A 27,495-nucleotide genomic window follows, 5' to 3' on the forward strand; every position below is an offset into this window, starting at 1 on the left:
TACATCTCAGTTCATAGAGTGCCTTACATTGCAATTTCAATTAAATTTATAATCAAGCCTTATTGCGCCTAAAACAAACAATGATCGAAGAATAAGAATATCACTTTTACGAAGGGGCGGGTGATGTATCATATAACCTAAAGATAACTATGCTTGAAATTGTCACTAAAATATACGGTCAACGTGTGCAGCGCTTCCAGAATGGCGACCAGCATCAGGGACAGCGAAAGGGATGCAATCTTCCTCGGATCCATCTTGTCGCGAACCATTTCGAAGAGTTCCAGCTCCGACGAGCAGCAATCCAGACCGGATTCCGTCCGGAGGCTCTCGTGCAATTCGAGTAGGCCGCTTTCCGACAGGATCTGACTGCTGAACGAACTCTTGATGTTGATGATGCAGTTGAAACTGTCACAGATCTGTTCCACATTCGAGTGTGCCAGCTGCGCCTGATGCAAATCATTTAGGCTCAGGGAACGCTGCTTACGAAAGGTGCTATTCAATTTGGATACTTTTTGGATGAGAGACGCGGGATTTGGTCTACCGATGATGAGCGGAGTTGACGAATCACATCACGAGTCGGCGTTGGGAGGGTCGTTGATAATGGGTTCGTTTATCACCGGTTCGTAGTCGCGGGTCTCGTCCACTTCGATGAATAAGAGCTGCAATGAGGGTGACATCATTAGTTCTCGTGGAAGGGGAAGCAACCCAAGTAATAATTTCGGTTTAATCACACTTGTAGACCATGATTAAAACTAGAAGAATGCTTTTAAAACCTCGATAAAACTTGGAATGCTCATTGGGAACTTACAGGTGGATGCTCAAGTTGCATCATTCGGAATTCATCCGTAAAGGTGAGAATGTAGAAGCAGAACGCCGTTGCGACGATCCACTCTGAGATCGAACTGGCCACGTGGAACTCCCAACCACCATCCGAAGGATACCACTTACGTGGATCGGTGCCATTGAATAGGATATGCGAGATGATGCCCGTTACGGCAACGAGGATGAAGAAAATGGTACACACCACCGAGATCGCAAGCCGAACGTGGGCCTTAACCATGGAACCGATGTACGGTTGTAGGTAGTACGATATGTAGGCCTATAAGTTGAAGAAGAATTAAGTCGAATAGAACACGACAGTTTATTGGCCCGTTTACGATCTGCAAGCGAACTATCCTCACCTGCATCCAGTAGTACACAGTGCCCAACCCGAACGCCAAAAATGCCCCAACATAGTGCACTATCCTCACATTTGTCTCCTGAAAATTCCCCACCATGCTAACTCCCAAGCAAGATCCCATTCCGACCCAGAAAGCTCTCCCATTGATCCGTTCAGCAGCCCGCTGAACATCCGTATGCCTCAGACCAATTTCCTGGATTTGGCGATAGCGAACATAGATGGTGATTCCCACTACAAATAGAAACTCAGTTTCATTTCAAATCACATACTCAACCCATCCACCGCATAGAAACTTACGCAGTACACACCCTATACTGATCAATTGCCCAAACACGCAACTCTCCGGAGAATAGGTCGCCGCATCGCTAATATACGGAATCGTGGGCACCACATGGCCCTGCAGGACTGCTGCTATGTACCTACAAGCACAAAAAGTTATCACCAGCGAGTAGCCATAACATCGAATGATTCATCACACAGGCATCGGATGAAACAGCATATCCACCCGAAAGTACTTACGTGCCGATGAAGGTGAAATTGAACAGCAAAAACACCGAAATTGGAAGCAAATAAAGTTTGGACATTACTGATTAGCAAATCTAGCCTAGTCTTAGGCAATCTTTGGCAAATGGTTAAACAATCAAAACTGAAACGCAACCCCTACTTCGGAATGGCGACTCAACTACGATGTAGGCTCAACGTGCAATGATTCTGGTGCAATCCATTGCAGTGAAAGCATCCACACGATGCCGATAGTTCGCGAATGACTAATCACTTCGACGACGATCACTTAAGAAGCAGACAAATTTCAGGCTGATCGTCAAAACAAAAACGCCACTTCTGTTTTGATTTTCTCGTTCGAAAAGAAAGATTCTTGTTTTTTGTTCTTACCCCGTCAGTCCATAATGAGTGACTACCTACCTAATACCAGCCTTAAGATGACGTTCGTTCGCTGCATATGCCCTTCATTTTTGACAGTAGCGGAACTCACCACTATCAAAGAGCCGGTTTTTGTGGTGAAATTTGAAAGAGTAATTTCAGGCGAGGAGGGAAAACGGAGACTATTAGTTCTAAAATGCTGTCAATCTAGTTGGATTTTTACGAATATTGTGCTCTGTTAATTGGAGCTTTTCAGCTTGTTAGATAAGTAAGGTAAGTAAGATAAGTAAGAACTTTAACAGGTTAAAATACGACTTTGCAATTTTACGTGTTTGAAACTAGAGAAAAGTCCATTTCGTTGTAATTTGTGAATCATTCGAGATGCATGTACAGGGTGGAATTCAAGCCCAAAACTGTCGTTACTTGGTTAATCACGTTTACTGTAGAAGGCTACACGGTAATTCTAGAATCCTCCTTTTATGACTATGTTTTACACATTTTCGAGAATATGGTTTATACGTCAAAAAATGTTTAGATTTTAGCTACAAATGAAGAGTACTTTTTATGCATTTCCGAGTATGTCAACGACGAACAAAAATGTGTAAAAAGTAGTGCCGAAATTTTCAAAACAGTTTTCATTGGAAAAGCAGCGTTTTTAATCAGTTCCCGGTCCCGGATTATTTCTGTAAAAGTGTCAGCGGAAAATGGAGGAATTATCAAATACTTTGGAATAGGACGTATTCACAACACTGGCAGGTAATTAAAGCATTTACTTTTATTGTCAAGCAAATTTTAACAAAAAAAAAGGTCTCCCCTGCCCTGTGGCTGGATGCAATTTACGCGTATCAGGTTATGTACAACAATTGAGAACGCCAGCTCGAAGAATGCAGTCCCTTTTCGGTGTGGCGATTGTAGTACTATTTGTAAGTGCTTCAAACGGCTCAAAGGCCACATAGTGAACCGCCATCAGCCCCTCACACCGCCAAAAGTGGAGTTCACTAATCCTCCGGAAGCAATGGAAACGGCATCTGAAGACGTAGGAAGGAATAACGAATCCTTATTATTTTACGGAATCAATTTCACGAGAAGGGCTGATGGGAATCGCTTCAGCTTTCATCACTGCAGTTCGATCAGATGTTTCACTTACTGAAACCAAAATGAAGTTATTTATGGAACATTCCATATCATCTATCAGCGTTTTGTTTTCAGCATCTTAAAGAAATTTCTAAGAGCTAAAAATCTGGCTGTAGACGATACTGTAGTTCAATGGCGATTCCAGATATGTACTCAGATGAATGTATGATGTAAGTTTTCTTTCTGAAACTGCTCGATGTAGCGTTCCGAAACCTGAAGAAATTCTGCTAGGATCTCGGAAGATTGTTAGAACCACTTGCTATCAACGATATACCGACAAGAGGGCCAATAAAACAGTCCGATCTGTCAAGAAGACAAGTACAGTGGAAGATACCATGCATTATATTTCGGTGAAGGAGACAATTTCCCTTATAATGAAAAATTTAGATGCTAGAAGAATGGTTACGAGTGAACAAAAAGCAGACAGCAACGTGCTCAATAGTTTCAAGGATGGTTCTCTATTCGATGCCAATGATTTTCTCCAAAAATATTCATTTACTCTTCGCCAGTGCTGCAAAATCTCGACAGTACACGGTGATATTGACAATTCTGCTTTGGTCACTCATTTGAGCAAACTGTCATAGTCAAGGCAAACCATGTCAATTGTCAATGACAATGGTGTCAGTGACGAACATTAGCTGAATTTGTAACGAAATTAAATGACATGAGCAAAACAATTACATGGATCCATTTCAGTGAACAAGTATCTATGTCCTGAGCTACTTGGATAACAATAATGTGACACAGAATGTACTAAATTACACTTTTTGTTACCAGGTGAATCTTTGTCATTGACGAAAAAATGAATGAGATTTTGACGAAGGTTTTTTTGAGGATCAAGTCTGTCAGTGACTATGTGACGAACAATTTTGTCAATATCGCGCGAAAGTCTGTCAATGAGAATGACAAATCGCAGCACTGCTCTTCGCATATCTTTGTATGTTGATGATATTGAAACCTGTAACCCCCTCGGTTTACGGAAAGGGGAACAAAAACTTGCTATTTTTTCATTTAAAATTCAAAATCTTGACGATAAAATCAACAGTTCAGTGAACCACGCATATGTATGCGTAATGGTTAAAACTAAGCTGGTTAAAAAGTACGGGATCGAAAAAAATTTCGAACCACTGATTAAAGATTTAATGTCCTTGCAATCCAACCAAGGTGTCCAAGTGAAGGTAAACCGTCAAAATTATACTTCGCGAGCTACTTTGATTCATATTCTGGGTGATACTGCCGCCATCCATGAGCTACTGCGTGTAATGCCTCCCTAATCAAAAATGTTCTGTAGAGCTTGCTACATAGCACGACAAGACCTTCACAACGAACAATTTCGAAACGAAGATACGCCTAGAGCTCGTGAAAGCTATTAGCTTGATCTGGCCGCTATTAAAAATGGTTCGACTACATCGGCAATATGTGGAATCATTCGAGAAAATGTTTTCAGTTCATTGAAATATTTTCATATTTCAGAGAACATTTCTTCCGATCCCATGCACGATGTGTTGGAAGGTATAGTCCCTCTGGTCCTCGAGCAAATTTACAATTTTTCTTGTCAATGTTTCGAAATCCGTATCTGAACATGAGCTGAATGCGAGAATAATTTGCTTCGATTATGGTATTGCGGAGAGTAGGGATAAACCATGTGGTAGCTTTTCTGCTGAGAGCTTGACAAAGTCTGGACATGCGTTATCTCAATCTGCCTCGCAAACCTGGTTTTTACTCCGTGCGACCCCTTTCCTTTTCACTGACCTTTTAAAATAAAAATACATTCTATTCGTTTTCAAACTCACTGTCAAGAGAAATGATCGAAGATTTCAGAAAGTGCAATCTGTAATTTTCATTCTAGTTCTAGGCCAACATCAGGCCAACTAACAAAGTTCACCACATCGCTCACTATCCTAAAATCGTGGGAAATAATGGTCCTGAACTGTCTTCAGTTTTAGGTTAACTTTAAGATATCGAAAGCGCATTCAAAAACTTTTGGAATTTTCAAAAACATCACATTAAGTTTGACAAGCAGAATTAATCTTAAGCAAATCAACTCAATTTTACATCATATTTACGAAACTGATAAAGTTACTGTTGTGTCTGCAGTGATTGTGAAGAAAACCTCTTTAGATTTTCATTTGATTCTATTTGATCTACCTGACAATGTCAGACACATTAAGCATTTAAAAATCAATGGTACATCTTTGCGTCCTGAAAAAGTGATCAAGTATAAGTCTGAATCATATGGCATTTTAAACGCAATAATTGGGAACGACACTGTATTTGTAACTGTATTTGTATTATTCAAGTTTTAAAGTTGCAACAATTTTGGTTTGAGATCATTCGTTGATGTTTCTCAACGATGAGCACTTCCCAAGTACCCAAAAATTCCGCATTCAACGATAAAACTCACTTCCAAGTTCCATAAAGTTCAAATAAAGTTGCGACAGAACCTTCAAATTCCATAAAGTTTGAATAAAGTTCTGACCGAACTTTATGGAACTTGAAAGTTCAGTCAGAACTTTATTCGAACTTTATGGAATTTGAAGGTTCTGTCGCAACTTTATTTGAACTTTGTGGAGCTTGGAAGTGAGTTTCATCGTTGAATGCGGAATTTTTTGGTTACCGTGGTTCATGTTCCATTGAAGTCAAATAAAGTTCCGACAGAACTTTCTTCCCAAGCAACCAAAAGTTCCCCATTCAACGATAAAATCCACTTTCAAGTTCCATAAAGTGCATATAAAGTTCCAACACATCTTTCTGGCTACTTTAGAACCTATAGAAAGCATACGAGGAACCTCAGGCTCTTGAAGCTAAAAAAATGTTCCAAAAAGCATCCCTAATAAGCACTTCTTAAGAAACTTCTGGCAAAGCTGAAAACATGCCCACAACAAAGTTCCTAACAAGTTCCCAGCGGAACTTCCTAGCAACTTTAAAGTATCTTAAAAGTTCCCTGTGGAACTTCTTAGTAACCTGAAAGTTTCTAAAAAGATCCGTCATAGCCCACATGAAGCAATCCAGACAAGTTTTGTTTTGGAACAAAAATTAATGTACGTAAATATGAAATGATCAGTGGCTCAAATAAATCATAATTCTTATATTTATGCAGTGCATCAATATTCCATCCAAACATAAAAAAATAAAGAGCAATTTCCTGGATTCGAACCCGTGTATCTGGCATGCGATCTACGAACGCTAACCACTGTGTCACAAGTGTGTTGGAATACCATGCGGGCAAAAACCAATTTAAAATTCATCAAGGTGTTGTGTTTCGTATTCAAGTCAGTCAGCTGACAATAAAAACTCCAACAGTAGGCGGGACAACAGCTCACTTTAATAAACCTCAGATGGCGTAGCGGTTCGTGCTAAGGCTTGTAGGAGTGAGATGAGTACAGCGAATCACCCCCCGAAGAGATATAAGTGTGTAGAGTTAAATTCAATATTGTTGACAACACTGTTTTCTATTTCCGTTTCAATCATTAAAGTGAACTCGTGTTTTTCTGTTTTCTCCGAGTTATCCGCAAGTTATTCTCGAGTGGTTCCTTTTTCTTTGCTTCGGTCGCGTTCTGCGTGTCTCTGCTGTCCTGTTGGTCCATCAGGTTATGGGCCCAGGTGCCGGAGGAAGAATTAGGCTCTGAACCATTTGGTGGATTATTTTAACTTTTGGTTAAAATTTGACAGATGAAAAGTTATCGATTAACCCTGCTATCCGAGCATGGTTATTTCTGACAGACAAGAAGTTAAATTTTGACAACCGTGGCTCGAAAACCGGTCGATCGACAGCACGGGGATTTTCGAACATAGAAAATAACTTTCGAAATGTCACTTTTAACCACGAGTTAAATTTATCTCGGCAAATGGTTCACAGCCTTAGAGTGTGTTTTGTCGTGAAAATTCGTGTTCCGGGAGGCATCGCCGGTGCCCTTCTGAAGAAAAGTTTTGGTTGAAAGTGATGTTCCCCAAGCTCAGCAGCGGAAACTATGTGGCATGGAAGTTCCGCGTGTAATCGTTGTTGGAACGCGAAGAGCTATGGGAGGTTGTTGAACAACCGAAGCCTTTAGAGGCAAGTGAAAAGTATCCTCAGCGGAAGAAATGTGACACCAAAGCTCGCGCGACAATTGCTCTATTCATCGATGACAGCCAGCTTCGTTTCGTGAAGAAAGATGAGACCGCGCGGGATATGTGGCAAAATCTGAAAGGCTATCACGAGAAGGCCACTATTGGCACTCAAGCGATGCTGTTGCAACAGTTGTGTGCAATTAATTTGGGTGAAGGTGGTGACGTTGAAAAACACCTTGAAGAGGTCGAAAATTTGGTCGAGCGGCTTGATAGCGCAGGTGTCGAGTTGAGTGAGCAACTGAGAGTTATTATGATGCTGCGCAGTTTGCCCTCGTCCTTCAGCAGTTTTGTCACTTCACTGGAGAATCGCCCACAAGAGGATCTTACGATGGACTTGGAGGTTGCGAGATTGCGTGACGATGGTGCTATCAGAGGTGTCAACAAAGAAGAAAAAGTGCACAAGGCTGAAGCGAAAGTGAAGGATGAGCAGAAAAGTGTTTCTTTTGTCAGCGTCCGGGTCACTTCTCGCGACGAAGAACAGTGAAATTTCGACCGAATCCAATAAGAAGTCGGCTCCGGAACAGCAAGCCAAGCAAGTGCAAGTGGAAAGAGCTGAAAAATCAAAGCCGGTTGCGGCGGATGATACCGTTTGTGGTGCCGTGTGTTTTGTGGCTGGAGGCTCTATTCCAGGTGCTTGGATGATCGATAGTGGATGCACCTCACCGACAAACCGACATGAAACATGAACTTAAACTTAACTCTTGGATGATTCCATAACGGCCTATTCAAATGTGCAGCGATCCCAACCAATAGAAACCATAGAACTGTTTTATCTATATAAAAATAATTTGTCCAAAATGGATTTGACACGAACCAACTTATAAATTTTGTACGCGTGTTCGTGGCTAGGATAAATATTTTCCGCGAACACGGCGGCAAATGTCAGTTTTGTGCTTTGATCAGAAATTTCTTTTAATTTGTTTGATCATTCATGTCGGTTTGTCGGTGTGCACCTGCCACATGACAAACGACCGGCAGTTTTTCGCGGAGTTCAAAAGTGGCGTAGGAGTTGAAGTGACATTGGCAAACGGGTCGAAAACCAAATCCTCTGGATGCGGAAGTGGTGTTGTCATGGGCGTAAATGGCACTGGTCAGCGTATTGCAATCACGCTGGAAAATGTGTTGTATGTTCCCGCATTGGAAGAAGGTTTGATTTCTGTGCGAAAGTTAGCAGCAAAGGGTTTCTCAGTGTTGTTCAACGAGAAAAGCTGTGAGATCAAAAATGTTCATGGCAATGTTATTGCTGTCGGTGAACTAATCTGGTACCAGTATAAGCTCAAGCTGGCAGAGCAGTGTTTGGTGGCGGTTAGTGGAAACCACACGGAACGGTGCCAGCACACATGGCATCGCCGTTTTGGCCATCGGGATATGAACGTGGTACAAGAGATGCAGTCAAAAATGCTGGTTAGCGGATTGGAAGTGAAGGATTGCGGCGAGCGCATCGTGTGTGAATGCTGTTATAAAGGTAAATTAGCACGTAAGCCATTTCCTTCTCTAACAGAACGGAAGTCGAAACAGGCCATGGATCTCATACACAGTGATCTGTGTGGTCCAATGGAGAACGTGACTCCGAGCGGTAATAGGTATTTCATTACCCTGATAGATGATTATACCCGTTTTTGTGCAGTGTTTCTCCTCAAAACGAAGAATGAGGCGGAGCAAAGGATCAAAGAATATGTTCGGTGGACCGAGAACGTATTCGGAAGAAAGCCTAAAGTGATTCGATCCGACGGGGGCGGCGAGTTCGTAGGGGAACGTTTGCAGCAGTTTTACAGAGACGAAGGCATCCAGTCACAGTTATCCTCTCCCTACTCTCCGCAACAAAACGGAGTAGCGGAGCGGAGAAACAGATCGCTGCAGGTGATGGCCAACTGCATGCTGTTGGATGCGAGGCTCCCAAAGTGCTATTGGGGTGAGGCGGTCCTTACAGCGAACTACGTACAGAATAGGTTGCCGTCAAGACCCCTACAAGCTGTGGACGGGTACAGCACCGAACTTGACAAATCTGAAGATATTTGGGTGCGAGGCTTACGTCCACGTTCCCGATGCGAAACGGAAGAAATTCGACGCAAAGGCAAGAAAGTTGTTGTTTATCGGTTATTCCAGTCAGCATAAGGGCTATTGGTTTCTCGACCGGACAACCAACCGAGTCGTCATCAGCCGTGACGCGAAATTTTTGGAGCTAGGTAACGGCTCTGAGCAGCAGGAGGAGAAGAAGTAGAAGTGTTGATTGGGAATAATGATGATCAAAGTGTAGTGTGTGAAGAAGAGCAGTCAGTGTACGATGACGCAAACGAGTCGAATGAAAGTTACTTTTACGGATTTGACGATAACCCTGTTGAGGACAATGGAGACAATGAAGTGTTAAACAGAGTGTGCCGTCAAAATCGTGGTGTATTGCCGAAGAGATACGAAGACTTTGTGGTAGGGCAAGTGATTCTTGATGAAGAACCTTGTGACTTTCAGGAGGCAATAGTGATCCCTGAGTGGAAGTGTGTTATGATCGAAGAGATGAAGGCTCATGCCGAGAACAATACCTGGGAGCTTGTGCGACTACCTGCCGGGAAGAAACTTATTGGTGCAAAATGGATTTATAAACTGAAACGTGACGATACGCGTAGAGTAGTCAAGCATAAAGCTCGCATAGTGGCGCAAGGGTACACTCAATCACCTGGAGTGGATTATGCGGAGGTGTTCAACCCCGGGGACGCGGCAAACGACGTTGCGCGTACTGTTGGCGGTCGCCGGACAGCAGCGGTTGGAGCTAAAACAGTACGATGTGAAAACTGCTTACCTTAACGGTACAATTGAGGAGGAGTTGTACATGAGCCAACCTCCAAGCTTCGTAGAAAAGGAGAAGGTAGGCTTTGTGTGCAGACTCCGGAAGAGCATTTACGGATTACGTCAATCTGCGAGGTGTTGGCATAAGGTGCTACATGCTGCACTCCTTGAGCTGAAGTTCGAACCATGCGAGACGGATGCGTGTCTGTATGTACGCCGCGGAGAGTGTGTAGTATATTTGCTGGTATATGTAAACGACTTGATTATCGGATGCACCAATGAGGAGGAGATCGACAGAGTATTCGAGAGCCTGCGCCAAAGATTTGCCGTCAATGCCAGACCTGACTTGTCACTGTGTGTCGGGCTTCTAGGTAGAAAAGTTAGTCAGCCGAACAACATTCAGCGGCAAAGTGCGTTCTGCAGTATCTAAACACGACAAAGGGATGGAAGCTTCGGTATGGTTCAAAGGAAAACTGGACACTGGTTGGATATACTGATTCCGACAGGGATGGTGATCGGCAGACCAGACGTTCGACTACTGGTTTCGTTTTCTTCTACGGTATCGGTCCGGTCAGCTGGGTGAGCAAGGCACAAGGCTCTGTTGCTTTGTCATCTCTTGAGGCGGAATACAACGCGCTCACATTGGCCTGCTTGGAAGCAGGGTTGCTTCCACTCACTTGCTATAAAAACATATTTTTCGGAATTATGCAATCATTAGATGATAAAATGATTATGTTGTACTTGTAAGTAACGAGAAGAGGGTTTAAAGAATGTGTTTGACTCATAAAACCTGTCAATTTTGCTTTCAGAGCGTCACAATAAGCGATCTTATGATTCGTGAGCGTTCACTCAGAGTGAGCGCTCACGAGTCGTAAAATCGCTGATTGTGACGCACTGAAAGCAATATTGACAGATTTTATGTGTCAAACACATGCTTCACGTCCTCATCTTGTAACTTACAAGTTCTAATTATCACTATACCATCTCATGATTTCATAATTCTGAAAAACATTTTTTTATAGCAAGTGAGTGGAAGTAACCCTGCTTGGAAGTGGTATGGTTGAGGCGACTTCTGAACGAGCTTGGACATCCCAAAACAAACCGACGACAATTTTCGAGGATAACCAAGGATGTCTTAGTTTCGCCAAGGCGGAGAGGTGTACTGGTCGAGTAAAGCATATCGACACCAAACGACATTTTGTACGGGAATTGTGTGAGCAGCAGGCTTACTTCCACTCACTTGCTATAAAAAAATGTTTTTCGGAATTATAAAATCATGAAATAGTATAATGCTAATTAGTACTTGTATGTTACAAGAAGAGGTCATGAAGTATATGTTTGACACATAAAATCTGTCAATATTGCTTTCAGTGCGTCACAATCAGCGATTTTACTACTCGTGAGCGCTCACTCTGAGTGAACGCTCACGAATTATAAGATCGCTGATTGTGACGCTCTGAAAGCGAAATTGACAGGTTTTATGAGTCAAACACATACTTTACACCCTCTTCTTGTTACTTACTAGTACAACGCATCCTTATAACATCTAATGATTGCATAATTCCGAAAAAAAAAATATAACAAGTGAGTGGAAGCAACCCTGGTGAGCAGAATATCGTGAAGCTTGTGTACCCACCAACGCAATGGTCGCCGATGCTTTAACGAAGCCTGCTGGACCTACTATGTTGCAGAAGTTTGTTAACTACATCGGTTTGCAGCCGTAAGTCGATTCAGCACTCATCTAAGAGGAGTGTAGGAGTGAGATGAGTACAGCGAATCACCCCCCGAAGAGATATAAGTGTGTAGAGTTAAATTCAATATTGTTGACAACACTGTTTCCTATTTCCGTTTCAATCATTAAAGTGAACTCGATACGAATCGAACGTGTTTTTCTGTTTTCTCCGAGTATCCGCAAGTTACTCTCGAGTGGTTCCTTTTTCTTTGCTTCGGTCGCGTTCTGCGTGTCTCTGCTGTCCTGTTGGTCCATCAAGGCTCTCACGCAGAAGGACTGGGTTTAATTCTTCAAACAGCTCCAAATTGGAGCCTCCAATACTACTACTAGTGCTGATAAATCAATATACTTCATATCTGCCTTTTGAAATAATTTTCATTAAAGCCCTGGCTTTATAATTAACTTAAATATAAAATTAGTGTAGAGGACAAATACCTTTTTAAATTTATTTTCTAAAAGTTTCGTTCAAGTTCTACCAGAAGCTGCTTAGAATGCTCTTCAATTATGGTACCGGAACATTCAAGTTCTTATAACGACTTAAAAATGAGGTTGCATAGAATTCTATAGACCACCTTCAACCAAGCTGCTGAAGCCACAAATAGCCTTTTATCAGAACTTTTGGTTACTTGGGTTACTTTCCATTGGCAAAGAGGAAATGGGACCTCAGCTGATAATTCTATCGATCGTCGCAAAACTGAAGCACAAAACTTTAGCAGAAGCAGTTTCAAACTCGGTTCCAAATACTTCAAGTGCTTTGTTAGCAAGCCCTGAAGCCATTTTGTACGTGTGGGTTTTTTTTTCAATGTTTGTTTTCAAGATGAATAGAAATAATTTCATGCTTTAGGATTAATTAAATAGTTGTATCGTAAACCACATTTCAAACCTCTTTCTTCCCTTTTCCCATCCAAAAAATTGTAAATCTCCACTAACCTCGAGACAACCGCGAGTACTCGGTCCAGTTCCTTTAACTTTAAATATAAGACAGTAATAATGTATAAAGGAAAGGATAACTTGGCTCTGTAAAGTTTATTCGATTGAGCCTGTACAAATAAAGTAATTATAAAACAAAAGCCCTGAAGCCACGGTTTCATCTTTAAACGAGGAGGAAACACTTTGAACAAATCAGGTAATTAGATAACAATTTCATTTCAATTCAGATAAATAATTTCATACCTCCCATTTGATCCGCGATTTGTTGGAGCGGGATGCAAGATTCAAGAAGGTTATTCTACACCAAACTGGATGCCAATATTATTCCTAAGCACACAGAGTTGCTTTTGATGGAGCGAATCCTCTGCAACGATTTGGTTTCCAAGTTGAAGGACGAAAAAATGTAAGCAAAAAGTATTTGATAATATCAGCCCTTTCTTATCTTGACGTTTAAGGGCAACTCGTAGTCGCTTGTAGATTTCCCTCCAGTTTTTGTTTGTTTTGGTTGTGTGACGCATTCACATATCCCGTTTCTAAAGTCTCCTATAGAAAAGCATTTTCGTTAAGTATGCTATGAAAGCAAAAGCTGTTCTAGTGCTAACTTTGAACCGGACGAAAGTCATTTGTGGTAGAAATTAAGGTTGTGAAACCACCGACAAACCGACATGAAATTCGAACATAGCTTTTAAGCTATACTTCACAAGTACGGAAGCTGTCATGATGTTAGGAGGCTGGATATTACTGACTGACAAGCACTTCAAAAATAATTAAAACAATGTAAATTAAAGTGTCAATGCATCTTCGCAGCATGTCTGGTTCTTTTTTGCCACGGGTAATATTTTATCTAATGATAACGTTTTAATTACAGATACCCCACCACCAGCGAAAAGAAGGAGTTGGCGTGTGATATTATGTCTGCTTTCCCTCATCTAAGGTCGACAAAAATAACAGAGAACGCACCAGATTATGTAAGTATTCAGAATGTTAAAATTTATTGGAAGGTTTTTAATTGATTTTATTTTTGTAGTCTTCGTTATTTTGGCAGCAATTGCGGAAAAAGAGCAGAACATGCTCATTCCGGCCTAATACAAACCCATATCCGAAATTCCTGCAGATCGAAATCACCAAGTAAAAAGAAGTATTCTCCACAGCCAAAAACTTTCGAAGCATCTAGCGTATCATCCGAAATAATTGCGTTATCCGAGGAATGTGCACAACTGGATGCGACACCCAGAGTTACGACCTATCACAATCACCATCATCAAACAGCTGATGGCCTATTAAGCACAATCCCCACTTAGTCTTTCTTAATCTAGCGCAGCTTAGCACCAAACGGAATGTTATTATTACTGATGGCTTCCAAATTTATTTACCTTTCCGTACGTACCGTAAGATTTGATAAAGAGAAACCAATCATTGAGATATTGTCAAAAGTCTAATACTGCTTCTTGATGCCAAACTCGGCCTACGGATTCTAAACTCGGCCTAACGCATTGAAACGCCATTGAAACGCCAATGAATTCACTTCGGCCTATCGAATGAAGATAAAAATGGATTCGGTCGGAGCGCTTCTTTTGTTTTTGGGAATAATGGGTGCAAACCTTCATATCACGCGTTCTCATTGACTTCGTTCGGTAGATTATTAACTAAAGTATCGTACTAAACGCATAATTGACTTGTTAACTCTGAAATCATGGATTTATTTGAAGTTTTCTGCTCCATAGGCCAAAAATGGGCGATTAGGCCGAAGTAGTTCTCTACCCTAGTAACGCTTTGTACATTCCTATCAATATGCTCGTCGAAGCTCTCTCCATGACCATCCATCAAGTTGACGAAAGAAGTAAAAAGCAACTGGTGAATCTCGTCTTCTGTTGTGATCCATCACCGATCTGGTCATTCCTGACAATCACGACACTCATCTGTGCTCGTTTTGAAGCAGTTGCTGCTTTGCTTGCTTATGTTAGTGTGTCGGTGAGTGAGCCCAACAGCTTCCGTTTCATGTTGCCTGCTTTGTTTGTAACTTACACACTCGCGCTTGCCGAGACGAGCTTGGAATGCGAAGGCATTGTTTTCATTTTCTTCTGTCGTTTCGCTTTTTCTCATGATAGTACTGCAGAAGTCTTCACTGTTTTCGTTGTGCTTTACATTATCAGCAGCGAGTGTAACGTTTTGCTTGTGAGCAGTGATCATTACTGGTGATTGTTGTTTGCCATGGCTCTAACTCTCACTGCGTGACAAAACGATCTGTCAGCGATAGTCGGTTGATGCGAAGACACTAATCCAATAATTGTAAATGTATTCCGAACTTGTATAGACTTTGTTTAGTTTACCCCATTTAGCTATAAAAAATAAAATTTGTCAAATTTATTGATTTTTCACGTTTAACGGTCATTAGAAAATTTAACCGACTTGATCTGCTGTTCAAAAACCCGGTAAAACTCTACTGACTTCGGTGAATGACCGGTTATTGCCACTTTTATTCATGTTCTATGGCTTTTTTTTCCTTAAAAAATGACAATTTTCTTATTCAAATATCTCGAGTTAAAAAAAATTATACCTCTGCCATTTTTTCAGCAAATATAGAACCAAATGTCTTCTTTCCATTCCTTCCAAAACCTAGATTTGAAATTGGCTTGCGCGTTTTAAAGTTATATTAGTTTAAAAAATACTTGTTGCTTACTTTAAAATGACTATATCTTTTGATTCAGTGGTCCGAACGTCATAATTAGGTGATCAAAATGTGTGTTTTTTAAAGTTCTAAAAGTATTCTGAAAAACAAAAAAGGTTATGGTCAAAAAACTGTTTTTTTCATGAATCACCCTAACCTTCTAGTTGTTTCAGTTCGTAGAATGCGTAGATGATGAGATAAAAATTTTACGTCTTGGACAAAGTTGCTTGATTTTGCATCCTCTACAACTTTGAAGAAGTTAAACAAATTCCCAAAAATTTCCCTGATTAGTTAGATTTTTGAAGTCTCCCTAAAACTGAATCACCCTAATAACTGATCCAATGAAAAGATGCGCTTTTTAATTACCAACAACTCTATGCAAGACATCAAAACGCTAAAACCAGTAGATTTTGCGGAAAACCCAATTTCCATGTATTTTTCCGCTCTGTACCACTGTGCATTGGTGAATCCCAGAAGAACCTACGTGATACCTGTGGAGGACTCCAACGACAGCTGGACAAGTTCTGGCAACGCTTTCTGGTGGAGTATTTACCAGTTATCAGAAGAGAACCGAAACGGTTCAACGAAACCAAACCCCGCAGTTCAGAGACCTTGTTCTGGTTGTATACGAAGGTAGGCGTGATGAGTGGGTTCGAGGTAAGGTGAATCCAGATCATCCAAGGGGCTGATGGCAAAGTTCGACAAGCTGCTGTGCAGACGTGACAGGGGCCTTTCAGGCGACCGACATCAAGACTTGCTCGACTTAGATGATCGAAGTGCTGTTCCAGAAGACGATGGGAAGCACCGGGGGAGAATGTTAACACCGGTACCTTTGAGTTGGTCACCCTATCTCAATCGGTTCCAGCGCTTGACTGATTAGCTGTCGTCCCACATTGACAAATCAATACAAATGAAAAATAGGATAGCAGAATAATTACTAATGTTGTCACGACGTTGATCATATTTCTACAATTTCTACTTAAACTTAGTTATCCTACTATGAAATTTATTCAGTTAGCGCTTAAAACTTATGTCTTAAAATAATTACGAACTAGTGGAGGTAAGAATACTGAATTAAAAGCTAAAACTAGAATCTAGATGTTAAATTAATCTTACACCAACTTAGGACTTAAACCTAACCTAGAAGTTGGACAGGGAATTGAAAGGCCTATTTAATCCCTAGGGCTACTGCAGAGTAAGTTATTAGCCAAATGCCTAAACTAAAGTTAAACTAATTATTAACAGTTTTTTTTCGGCGCCTGTGGTGTAGTGGTAAGCGTGATTACCTCTCACCCAGGCAGACCTGGGTTCAATCCCAGTCCGCGCCGCCGGGATGTTCTGAGACATAAAATCTCTGATCACGCCTTCCTTCGGAAGGAAAGTGAAGCCGTTTGGCCCCGGTTCATGAGTTGCTGGGTCGATAGGTAGGGTCCAGGCGTTGGAGCTGCCTCCCTGGTGTTGGTAGCATTGGTGCTCAGCACAAAAAACAAGATCGACGGAAAACAAATCAAGTGAAAAAAAATCATAGTTTTGAAGCGAATAAAAATCTAGCTGCAAAAATCAATGCGCCACCTTTCGTTTCCTGTCGCAACAAGCTCATTTCATTAATTGAACACTATAGATTTCATTTGTTTTCCTAAAGCTCAAGATTTCTAAAACAATTTTCAAGTTCTATCTCGCTCATATCAGCTTTAAAGCGGGCAACAATAAGTATTAATTATCCTGTAACTCTGAAAAAAAATGACGAGCGGAAACGGAACGTAGGCTCTCAGATATGATTCAAACGACCGTTAATTTCGTTTATTTAAGAAACACAATCTGAAATGCATTGTCTCTCAACTTCTAGAATTTCCAAACCCCCATTAAAAGTTGTTTTTTGTTTCAGATTATCTCATCGTGGTAACTTGGTTTTCCAACATCAAACCGACTATAGCTATTCTTTGTTTGGTCTGCAAAATAGTTAAAACAACCCTTTGCTATTACTTCAAACATACATACAAACAAACGCTATTTATAATGAACGTTATGTAGGGTAATACAGGGTAATATGCACCACGGGGCAGAACGCCCTTTTCAGCTTTATAGTATGCTTTGATAAAGTTCATTTAACGATGTTTTATGTTGCATTGCAATCTAACAGGACGAACTATCTAATACTAAAATTTGGGAGTCGAAAATATGCTGACGCCTGGTGCGTTTTAGATTGTCCTCACCTACGTGTAAACCTAGTTCCTGCATGAGCGAACCAATTCCGTCGTCAGGTGGCAACCGGATAAACAAGCCCCCAATCCACCCGGATTCAAACTCCCACCATTGCGCCAGCAGCAACGGCAGGCCTCAATCCGGTAAATGACTGCACCAACTGCTGTTCCAGAAAGTCAGTCCTCGAAATTCCTTCGTTCGGTTCGGTTCCGAGATTTCGCGTCGCAGACTGCGGATACCCTTTTCTGCGTTTCTTAGGTTCAGTGAAATCATTACCCCAAGCAAATGAAAAGAAAAACCCGAAAAACGGAGCAATCTGTGGCAGATTAATTATAACTGCACGATAATTCCAGACGCAGACATCCTACGACGGCTTACGGAACAGTAGGCTGGTGTAATGTTCTTCGGAAAAACCTCTTTGATTTCTTGACGCGAATGCCATCTTAGTAGGCATTTTAATCTTCTTCCACGTGGCATGGACTGATGGGTGATGGCACTGTGGAAAATTGTTGTAGAAAGCAATTAGTGTAGCGAAGTGTATGCGAAGGAACATAATTTTCCAACGAAAGTGAAGGGTGCGGCGAAGAGAACCGTAAGACGGGATATTGTTATCGCGAGAAGCAGTCTGTGAGGAAAATTTAATTTTCTTTACTCCTATCCGGAGCAAGGGAACACAGCGAGAGCCGCGCACTGGTGCTTGGGAAAGGAATTAACTATGCTTTCGCCAACCAGCTTGGATGAAATTAAGGAACGGATTAGCAAAAATGAAGAAAGTAGGTTATATTTGGGATTTGGGCCATTTTCGTGGCATGGGAAGATGGAATATAATGTATAAATGCACACTTAAAAAATGTATGTAAATTTAGGTGCTCTGACATAGCGTAAATTTTGACGTAAAATTGAGCCATAACAGACGCAAAATTCAGCTCAATCCATCGTACTTTTCGTCGAGTATCGAACTGTTAAGTCTCGGAGCACTTAATGTTACATGACATGTTTGCTTACGTCTCATACTTTATGTCAAATATGGATTCCGTCACGTATTAAATTAATTATTTCTAAGTGTGTGACTACAGATTGAAGGATTCCTTGGTAGGTAAACGCAAGTAAATTAGGGGGAGGGGTCTTTGTAGACTGCTTTTTTTTAAATCTACTACTATTAAATGAAATATTAAAAATCTATCATCACCATCGTGACGAACAAAAATAGTTTTTGCAGTGCTACAATAATTATAAAAAAAAAGTAATTATGACAGCTATCCATATAAAATAATCCGTTAGAGATAACTTCGTCAAGATACATAATTTGTCAATTCATAAAAAAAATACTGGATAACTGTTCAAACGACAGATTAAACAAATGAAATGCAGTGTCTTTTAAATTCTGTAAGTGTTGCTGAACGTATGATATGTCTAGGCATCGAATTGAAAACATTTATTCCTTTAAAATATAATGAATTTTGTGAAGCACAAGTCGAGAAATGTGATGTTCTTATTTCAACCGCGTTTCTAGTGTTATATCTATGAAAATCACTTCCTCTTTCAATCCGACACACAAATATCGAGGCAGCAAACCGTTAACTACTTTAAAAAGGAGCACCATAGTCAAACATACAATTCTTTGCTTCCCAGACAACCATTGTAAGGCGTCTAGCATCGAAGTTGAAGAAGTGAATCTATTGCATCTCAATATCAAACGTATTATTTTAATCTGCAATCTTTGTAATCTCGATATTTGTGTTGCATTTGCCAAAAATAAAATGGAAGGGCAAAAGTCTAGATGAGGAGAGATGATTGATTTGTATAGCTGTATTTTACTGGCAATAGTTTAATCGTTTTTCAGTTGACATAGAATTCCATACTTCTTGGCAATTTTCTTGATGACATTGTCAATGTGAGAGTTGAACTTAAGTGTGTCATCAATAATCACGCCAAGATATTTAATCTCCCTAACGCGATCAATAGTCTCATCATCAATAACAACAGAGTCGTTCTCATTTAATCGATTCCGCGAAGTCACCATGAAGTTAGTTTTACTTTTATTGATTTTCAACTGCTTATACTTCAACCATCTACTTAGAGAACGCAAATCTTCATTCAAGTGTAAAACGGCATCAACTAAATCCTTAGCTGCAATGAATAGCACAGTATCATATGCAAAATAATGATTATGAGATTAATGAGATTAATGTCGCAAAATCGTAAAACACGTCGCAAGTCATTAATATACATAATAAATAACAGGAGCCCTAATACACTTCCCTGGGGCACTCCAAGGTTATTCCCCACGGGACTGGAAACAGAATCATTAAAAACAGTCCGTTGAGTTCTGTCAGACAAATAGCTTTCAAACCATTTATATGCACTACTCGTAATTCCCAAACGCTTGATTGATCTTGAGGGCCTAGAAATTGTTTCAAAAGCGCGTTTAAGATCCAAAAAACAGCAACAATCGTATCTTTACACTCCAAGTTATTTTTCCACTTCGCTAATACCAAATTCAACGCGGTTTCACAAGAATGACCTTCCCGATATCCCGATTGTTCTGGTATCAACAAACTATTACTATTTAAATACTCCAACAGCTGGCCTTTAACAACAAGTTTTAAAATTTTCTCTAATGTGTTAACTCTTCGGCTTTAATCGTTCCAGTAACTTTTTGAATAAGAAAAAACTAAGGATTCCTTTCAAATTTGTGGCACATGTCCAGTTTGCAATGATTCATTAATAAGGTCCAGCAAGATGTGGCCAATGACATGAAATCAATCTTGAATAACTCTAGCATTAACATTGTCTACTCCAGCCGATTTTCCTAATGAAAAACAAAGACCTCCAAGTTCATCTAATATAATTGGGTGAAAACCTTCAAATCTACAACTACTATTAACTGGCTGTTTTATTTCGTCAGGTTCATCGACCAATTCAATGGATTGATTAATCACATTAATCACAATCACTGTCTACAAAATAATCTTTAAACTTAGCTGCAATTACTTGTTCTGACTGTTCAAATGGACCGCGGTTTGCAATTACTAGGTTTTAATAGAGATTTCAAAATTTTCCATTTATAACTCTTATAACTCTTTGCTGTTGCTTTGATGCTGATCAATCTTCCTTTGAACATATTCACTACGAGTTTTTTTTTTATCGGACACACAACGTCACCCTTTTGTCTGGAGTGCGGGAATGTGGTAGAATCACCAGAGCACGTGGTCTTCAAATGCCCTGGATTTGATACTGTGTGAGAGGTGATGCTTCGAGAGGAGGGCACCTAGAATGCCATCAGCAGAGCAGTAACGCAGATTATGTCGGCGATGCAGCGAAAATTGCGAGAAAACAAGCTAGAAAGTCATAATGTGCTCACACAAGCAGCGTTGCCAGATGTTCCGATTTATCGGTATTTGTACCGATTTTCGAGCTTGATACCGATATACAGATAAGACTTCTCAGAATACCAAATATTTAGATTCCATACCGATCTACACCGATTTTTTAATTATCCAAAACTGTCAGAGAAAGCTATTCTGAGAGATTTTTATCTCTTTGAATACGTCAATATCAATTGCAAACAAAAACTTATTCCTCTTTAAAATAGTCTTAACGCCCGAAAAAAAAAATTACAGTGAAATTTTCAGTGGAAACAATGCTCTAACATTAATATTTATTGTCGACAATAAAAATGATTGTTATAATGTTGTACCCTTCCGAAAACGGCAAAACTGCTACCTAGCTGTACAATGAATGTTACATAATAACATGTAACATAATAAAATGTTGTAACAATAATTTTTATTGTATTTTTCATTTATTTTATTGTTAACATGATTCGATCACGAACAATAGTGAACAATTCTAGTACAATAAAAAATGTTGTTACATTAAATATTGGTGTGTTTTCATTGTGGGTTACTTCACGAACAATAAAAATAAATCTGATTGAAGCATGCAGACTATGAGAGGGTCAGCAACACTGCCAATGTAATCAAGATAGGCGCTGCTCGTATGACTCTTGCTTTGACAGTTCGTTTGGCTCTATTCGTTGCCGAGTCAATTGAACGCCTACGACCAGATCGGTTTGAGTTGAACTCAACTCTCCTGCCTCATCTAAATCCCGCTTAATGCAGACCTTTTCCGTGCAGTCAATAATCATACAATAATAATAAAAAAAAAAATCCACCACTTGAAGATGTCAGGAAATAACTCTCAGGTGGAAGCATATTTTCATGGGCGATTCTCTCCAGTTGAATGCATTAACTTATCAACGACGCCTCAACCACCAAGGAGACGTGACCTAGAGAGATCGAGTGCAGGGGAGTTGGCTTCCATTTCTCACAAGTTCCGGATCGAATCTCAACCCATAACCAGTAAAAAAAAGGACCACCCGTAAACAGACATACCACCCCCTTCCCTCCCCGGGGCGATGTTTTTTTTTAAAGTCGATAAAGTAGATCTGTCAAGCCAACACATACACTCTAAAGTACACTGTTATTTTTTTTAATCAATAAATTCGCCAACCAACAGTAAAATAACAATAATATATAATGTTATTGAAAAAAAATTATATGGGGACCCGAAAAAAAAATAACAACAAAAATACAATAAAAAACAATGTAACAATAAGACGAAAATTATTGTCTTAACAATGATTTATATTGTTACGTCTGCAATAAATTTACCTTGATTTATGTTGTACAAAACAGTAAATTTCATGGTAAATGGAAAATTTACAATAAAAAAGGGGGGTTGTTAAGTATCTTAACAATGAAATTTTCGTGATTTTCCCATATAATTTTTTTCAATAACATTATATATTATTGTTATTTTACTGTTGGTTGGTGAATTTATTGATTAAAAAAAATACAGTGTACTTTAGAGTGTATGTGTTGGCTTGACAGATCTACTTTATCGACTTTAAAAATAAATCGAAAAAATAAAACATTGCCCCGGGAAGGGAAGGGGGTGGTATGTCTGTTACGGGTGGTCCTTTTTTTACTGGTTATGGGTTGAGATTCGATCCGGAACTTGTGAGAAATGGAAGCCAACTCCCCTGCACTCGATCTCTCTAGGTCACGTCTCCTTAGTGGTTGAGCGTCGTTGATAAGTTAATGCATTCGACTGAAGATAATCGCCCATGAAATATGCTTCCACCTGAGAGTTCCTTCCTGACATCTTCAAGTGGTGGAATTTTTTATTATCATTGTATGATTATTTACCGCACGGAAAAGGTCTCCATTAAGCGGGATTTAGATGAGGCAGGTGAGTTGAATTCAACTTAAACCGATCTGGTCGTAAGCGTTCAATTTACTTGGCAACGAATAGAGCAAGTCCGATATCGATCGATTGGGTTTCGTCAGTCTAGTCGTCGTTTATATCTTCCTGATTTTTATGTCGTTCTTATGCACGCGTCGGCCGTCATCTGTTTTAATTGTACTTTTGTTAACTTCCGCAATTTTGATTTTTTTATAGCGAGGGGTTGTCTTTACTCACCGTCTAGTCTTTTCGTATGCGTTAATTCCTGTTTCAATGGCGGTATGTCTTGTCTTGCCATTGTGATATTTCAAGTCTTTAGTCTGAGTCTTTAGTAAATTTTTGTGTACCGTTTCAACTATATAAGAGCTCTGGGAACTTGGGATTACTACCTCGTATGAGGTGTACTTTGTAGAGGAGTGGATAGTATTGTTGTACTTAATTATAGAAATTTCCATTATCTGCTTCGGTTCCTTTCCGGGGTTTTCAGCTTTGGTGATGCGATAGATTTCTAATAAGGTCGAATGAAATCGTTCGACAACGCCATTCATTTCGCTTCTACCTGTAGCCACAATGTAAGGCGTGATCTTATTAATGTTATAGAAATTCACTAGCTCCCCGGTCATAAATGACTTTTCTTGATCCATTACTAGCGTCTCAGGAAACTTGAATTTCGATAACACGTCTTTCACAGTCAGTTCAAGGTCTATGGCAGCTCTGGACTCAATCAGACGAGCTTGAGCATATTTAGAGAATTTATCAACATATGTTAGATATTGTAAATTGTCTATAAAAAGTACATCAATATGGGCTATTTAGAAAGGGTTGTTTGGTACGGGAGTTTTCTGAATAGGGAAACGTATAGGTTTTCTGTCATATTTGTTTTCATGACAGATCTGACAGTTCTTTATAAAATCATGCAGTTTTTGAGAAAGTTTTGGATAGTAAAACTTCCTCAAAATTTGCCTTTTATTTTCTTCTGCGCCGCGATGCGCACGATAGTGTTCTTTATATATAAGATCCCATTGTTCGTTCTCATCTTGGACGTCTTGTAATTGGCATTGAGTAAAACGGATTTTTAACAACTTTTTATTCCCGAAGTGAGCTTTATACACTTCTTGTATTTTCCCCATTATCTCTTCTGCCGTTAAGAGTCCGTTTAACTTATTTATGTCAAAATTGTTCTTTAATACCTGTAAAAGAGAACTATCATTAATTTCGCTAATAAATACATTTATTCGAGTAAATTTGTCAAAGGGGTGCTCCATTGTGACTTTATCAGGTCCTTTTTTCAGGATGACCTGATGTCTGAACACACTTATCGGTGCCTCTGTAGATTTAATGTAAAAGTGGTCACTGTTATCTGCTGAGTGTTGCGTAGCTGTCATTGAGCACACTATACGGCTGAGAGCGTCTGCTACCCTGTTGCTCTTGCCGGGTTTATACTCTATGGTATAGTCGTGTTGCTCAAAGTATGATTTCATTCGTTTTAATTTGAAATTGGAATTTTTCGATGAAAGCGCATAGGTTAACGGCTGATGATCAGTTAGAATCTTTACCTTACTTCCATATAGATAATTTTGAAATGATTTTAGTGCCCAAAAGATTGCAAGCATCTTTTTCTCTGGCACAGAATACTTCTCTTCCGATCTTGAAAGTGTCCTGGAGGCAAAATGGATGGGTTTGTCCTTTCCAACCTCGCCTTGAGATAACACTGCTCCGATAGCAAAATCTGAAGCATCGATAGTTAAAAGGAATGGCCTGTTGTAATCCGGGTAAATGAGTATATCTGAGGAAGTTAGAATATTTTTCATTTTTTCGAAGCATAGTTTTTGGTCGATTGTAAAAGAGATTTTCTTACTGGAGTGAATTCCTTCCCCTCTTAGAAGGTTTGTGAGGGGTTTTGCGATCTTCGATAGTAGCCCATCATACCAAGGAATGATCGTACCTCTTTGATGGATTTTGGTTCAGGGAATGCCTTAATGGTTTCAATTTTCTTCTCATTGGGCTTTACTCCATCTGAACTTATAATATATCCAAGGAATTCTACTTCTGTATGTAGAAATTCGGATTTATCCATTTGAATTTTTAATCCAGCTTTATTTAAAGCCTTTAATATGATTGAAAGATTTTCTAAATGCTCTTCAAGGGTACGGCCAAAAACAATCACATCATCGATATACACATAGCAAATTTTTCCTATATGCTCTCTGAGGATGTCATCAATCGCACGTTGAAATGTCGCGGGCGCATTTTTCAACCCGAACGGCATTCTTGTAAATTCATACTTGCCATTATTAATGGAGAAAGCAGTCTTTTCAATATCGCCTTCCTTCATTCGGATTTGATGAAATCCGGAGGCTAAATCAAGGGTCGAAAAATATTTTTGCCCTTTGAGTTATCCGATAACGTATCCAATTTCAGGCATTGAATACCTATCAGATACAGTCTTTTCATTGATTTTCCTATAATCAATGACCATTCGAAATTTTCTTTTCCCTGAGGCGTCGGCCTTCTTCGGGACAATCCACACTGGGGATGTCCATGGGGACCTTGATGGTCTAATAATACCATCCGCCAGTAATTTTTTTTATTTGTTCATTTACCTCGTCAGCATAAGCAGCTGGGTATGGATAAACTCTTTGATGAATTGGCGTATCATCAATCGTGTTGATAGCACATTCAACAACAGTGCTACCTACATGACAATTTTTCATAAGGCTTGTGGAACGCTTCCTCATATCGGGTCAATACTCTTAACAGCTGTTCTTTCTCTACCGGTGAAAGATGAGACATGCGGTATGCTTGTTCGGTCGGTTTTGTTTGACACACTGGCTGAGCTTCGTGAGGCGAATTTTGTTGAGTAATGTTTTTTGATGCATTAGTAACCGTTTGCTGTGGAGAATACCGTAGAAGTGGGATATTTAGATATTCATTTGCTTTGCTTAAATGCAACGTGTTACTTTCCAAGTCAATTTTAGCGTTAAGTGCGTTTAGCACACCGGTTCCTATGATTCCATGAAAGAATGGATGGAAATCATGCAATAAAAATTGAGCAATGTGATTAATTTTAGGTTTGAAAAAATTCAAGTCAATTGCTGCTTTAGCATTGAACTTTCCATTTGCACTTCCTATACCATTTGCAGTAAAATAGTACGGTTTTGCTATAGAACAAGAGTTTGCCAGTTGTGGATGGATCAGGTTTATGTTGGCACCTGTGTCAATTAAAAAGGGAAATTCTCCTACGGATGTTTGGAGATTTATATATGGCATCGTTGGTGTTACCAACGGGGGTGCCATTTTAAAAAATTAGCCTCTTGCGATTCAGGGTTATTCTTTTGGGGCATTGGGGGTACTATTTTCTCCAATTTCATATGAATTTTGAGTGGGTGAGTCGTACGAAGCATCATATTCCATATTATTATCCAAATACTGATCGTTGTGATATCCGTCGGGATAGTCATAACCGTAAGTGTGATCAGGGTATGCATTATCGTAACTGTAATCGGAGTATTCATGATCGTAAGCAGTTTCAAGTGGGTGCGCTTGGCGTTTAAAATTTTGGTGTTGCTGAGACGGGGGGTGAGGACGTTTAAAATTCAGCTGAGGGCGATTTCCATAATTTACAACTCGTGAACGTAAACTGGGATCAACTTCCATTGGCTCCACCTTTAAGGGTTGTTGTTGTGTTCTGAATGGATTTGGTTGGAATGCATTTTGAGGAAACGGATTCGGTCTGAATAGATTTTGTTGGAATGCATTTTGGGCAGATGGGTTCGGTCTGAATGGATTAGTTGAAACCATTCTGGGTGACGGAAAATAATTTTGGGGCTGATTCATAGGGTGTCTTCTTGGGGGGAGAGGAGGAGGAGGTAAAAGCATCCTAGGTTGATTTTGCACTCTAGATGGTAATTCTGGGAGAGCTCGCGGTTTTGGTACGGGTTGTCCAGAAAATTCGTTTCTGCATGGTGCGGAGCGAATGTCCATGTTATGGTATTCTACGCAGAAATTGTAGGCTTGGCTTAACGTTGCTGGACTTGTACTTTTTAACAGTATGCTTAGAGGTTTATCCAACCCTCTTATGAAAGCATCTAAGGCCTTCTCCCGGAAATAATTAATATGGGCTGCTGCATTTAATTTCAGCACATCATCTGTCTGTACTTGTGCAATAATGAGTGACAGGAGCTCATTCACCCTACTGTAATATGTATTTAAGGGTTCGTTATTTGACTTTTTTATTGAAGTCAACTGATAGTCTAAGGTTTTAACGTCCCTCTGATCTCTATAATATAAAATAAGGACGTTTTTAATCTCAGTCCAATTCGTGGTAATGTTATTAGCATTAATAATGTCGGCTGCCTCGCCTTCAATTTTCCTACGAATTGATCTCTCTAAAATGTTAATTTGTGTTGGTGTCGCACCGTTATCTCGGTACGTGCGAAAAATTCCTTCCACGTCGGAAATCCAGTCAATAAGTTTTGTGGGATCGCCGTTGAATGGTCTTACATCCCGCACAAAATCTGGTACTTTGCCCAAATCAATAAATTGCTGCGGGGTCATATTTGGGACCGCTCGAGCATTTTAATTAGCCATTATGTCTCTGAAATATAAATCCACTCTTGCCTTTTTGAA

General features: G+C 39.9%; 2 protein-coding genes across 2 annotated transcripts in view; one reads left to right on the forward strand and one right to left on the reverse strand.

The window, feature by feature from the left end:
- Positions 1-523: 523 nt before the first annotated feature.
- On the reverse strand, positions 524-2,025 carry LOC135707215 (DNA damage-regulated autophagy modulator protein 1). The gene is made up of 5 exons (XM_065228974.1): positions 1,700-2,025; positions 1,478-1,599; positions 1,182-1,411; positions 809-1,099; positions 524-659 (listed from the first exon to the last, which is right to left on the reverse strand). The coding sequence occupies exons 1-5, from the start codon at positions 1,762-1,764 to the stop codon at positions 570-572; spliced, it is 798 nt and encodes a 265-aa protein (XP_065085046.1). The 5' UTR covers positions 1,765-2,025; the 3' UTR covers positions 524-569.
- Positions 2,026-18,314: 16,289 nt separating this feature from the next.
- Positions 18,315-27,495, forward strand: part of LOC135707186 (ERC protein 2-like) — a 29,384-nt gene continuing 20,203 nt past the window's right edge. Inside the window, exon 1 of the mRNA XM_065228936.1 lies at positions 18,315-18,389. Within this exon, the coding sequence (XP_065085008.1) occupies positions 18,332-18,389 (58 nt within the window). The 5' untranslated portion in view covers positions 18,315-18,331. The remainder of the gene's footprint in view (positions 18,390-27,495) is intronic.

The sequence above is a fragment of the Ochlerotatus camptorhynchus genome, unplaced genomic scaffold (assembly GCF_037179485.1).
Source record: "Ochlerotatus camptorhynchus isolate MF236.1 unplaced genomic scaffold, CSIRO-AGI_Acam_v1.1 ptg000304l, whole genome shotgun sequence".
NCBI lineage: Eukaryota > Metazoa > Arthropoda > Insecta > Diptera > Culicidae > Ochlerotatus > Ochlerotatus camptorhynchus.